Source organism: Rutidosis leptorrhynchoides, chromosome 1 (genome assembly GCF_046630445.1).
Source record: "Rutidosis leptorrhynchoides isolate AG116_Rl617_1_P2 chromosome 1, CSIRO_AGI_Rlap_v1, whole genome shotgun sequence".
Classification (NCBI taxonomy): domain Eukaryota; kingdom Viridiplantae; phylum Streptophyta; class Magnoliopsida; order Asterales; family Asteraceae; genus Rutidosis; species Rutidosis leptorrhynchoides.
Window position 1 is genome coordinate 52,102,838 of NC_092333.1, and position 1,382 is coordinate 52,104,219.

General features: G+C 31.3%; 1 protein-coding gene across 1 annotated transcript; it reads left to right on the forward strand.

Moving 5' to 3' along the window:
• Positions 1-313: 313 nt before the first annotated feature.
• Positions 314-876, forward strand: LOC139868100 (uncharacterized). The gene is made up of 2 exons (XM_071856462.1): positions 314-341; positions 506-876. Exons 1-2 carry the CDS (start codon positions 314-316, stop codon positions 874-876), a joined length of 399 nt encoding a protein of 132 aa, XP_071712563.1.
• Positions 877-1,382: the final 506 nt, after the last annotated feature.

The following is a 1,382-nucleotide window of genomic DNA, read 5'->3' on the forward strand; positions in this document are numbered from 1 at the left end:
CAGATCTCTACGCCCAACTCTTGATCTAGATCCCTTGAGATCTATGAATACCTGATCAAGCGTAGTAAGATCTTGACCACTTATACTGTAAATCATCCTTACAGGTTGCCTGGTTAGTAACCAGTCGATTGGGGTTTGTTCTCTTTCCTTACAGGTGTCTGAACAGTGGATTTGTTGCGGTTATTTGTGTGCTATTTGTTAAGTTTACTGTTGTAATTGCTTAATTTGTGTATCTTTGTCATTACATGATTATTTATTTACTGATTGTTTAATTTTTGATTACTTTGTATATTCTCTTCTTATTACTGCAACAATGTCTGATGATAGTTCTGTTAGTTCTGGTATTACTAAGATTAGTAAGCTTAAATTTAATGATCATTTATATCTGCATCCTAGTGATATACATCTGGTGCATCTTTAATCACACAAAAGTTAAAAGGAACTGAAAATTATAATGTTTGGTCTTGTGCTATGAAACTTGCATTACAAACAAAAAATAAATTAGGATTTATTGATGGTTCTTATGCTAGGTATGAGTATGAAGATGATGATGTGTTACTTAATCAATGGGATAGATGTAATTATGTGGTTCTTACTTGGATTTTATTGTCTTTGTCTGAGGGTGTTTACAATGGTCAAATTTTCTCTAAAACTGCAGAGTCTGTTTGGCTAGAATTAAAAGAAACCTATGATAAAATTGATGCTTCTATTACATTTAATCTATATCAAAAAATTAATTCATGTAGTCAATCTGGTCAGTCTTTATCTGATTATTATCATAAGTTGAATGCTATGTGGAGACAATTTGATGATATGATTAAAATTGATGATATGGTGTTTGCAAATAAGTCATTTCAAGAACAGAATCAATTTTAAAACTTATGCAGTTTTTAATGGGTCTCGATGATGTTTATGTTCCTATTAGAAGTCAAATTCTTACTTCCTATCATGTTCCTTCTGTTAAAACTGCATTTCCTATTATATCTAGGGATGAATCTCACAGAATGCATTCTGCTTCTAGTTCATATGTTAATAAAACACAATCTTCTGCTTTTAATGCTAAAACTGTTAATTTTGTTAATAGTAATAATCCTACTAATAACAAGAAAAAAAATGCAAGAATCCACCATTAAAATGCACAAATTGTAACATGCTTGACCATACTGTTGATAAGTGCTATGAACTAATAGGTTATCCACCTGGTTATGTTAAAAACCTTTTAATCAAGGTGCACCTAGGTTTAATAGTAATAATTGTGTTTCTGAAAAAGTATGTGTTGATAGTTCATCTGTTCAGCTCACTAGTGATCAATTCATGAAGCTTCTCAGTCTTGTAAATGAAAAACCCATTTCCCATCATGCCAATGCCAATATGGCAGGTAG

Bases quoted from the DNA above. Each gene is read 5' to 3' on its own strand.
- LOC139868100 (XM_071856462.1), top strand. From the start codon at position 314: ATGTCTGATGATAGTTCTGTTAGTTCTG. The intron at 342-505 runs GTATTACTAAGA...AAAATAAATTAG, and splicing joins TGATAGTTCTGTTAGTTCTG to GATTTATTGATGGTTCTTAT.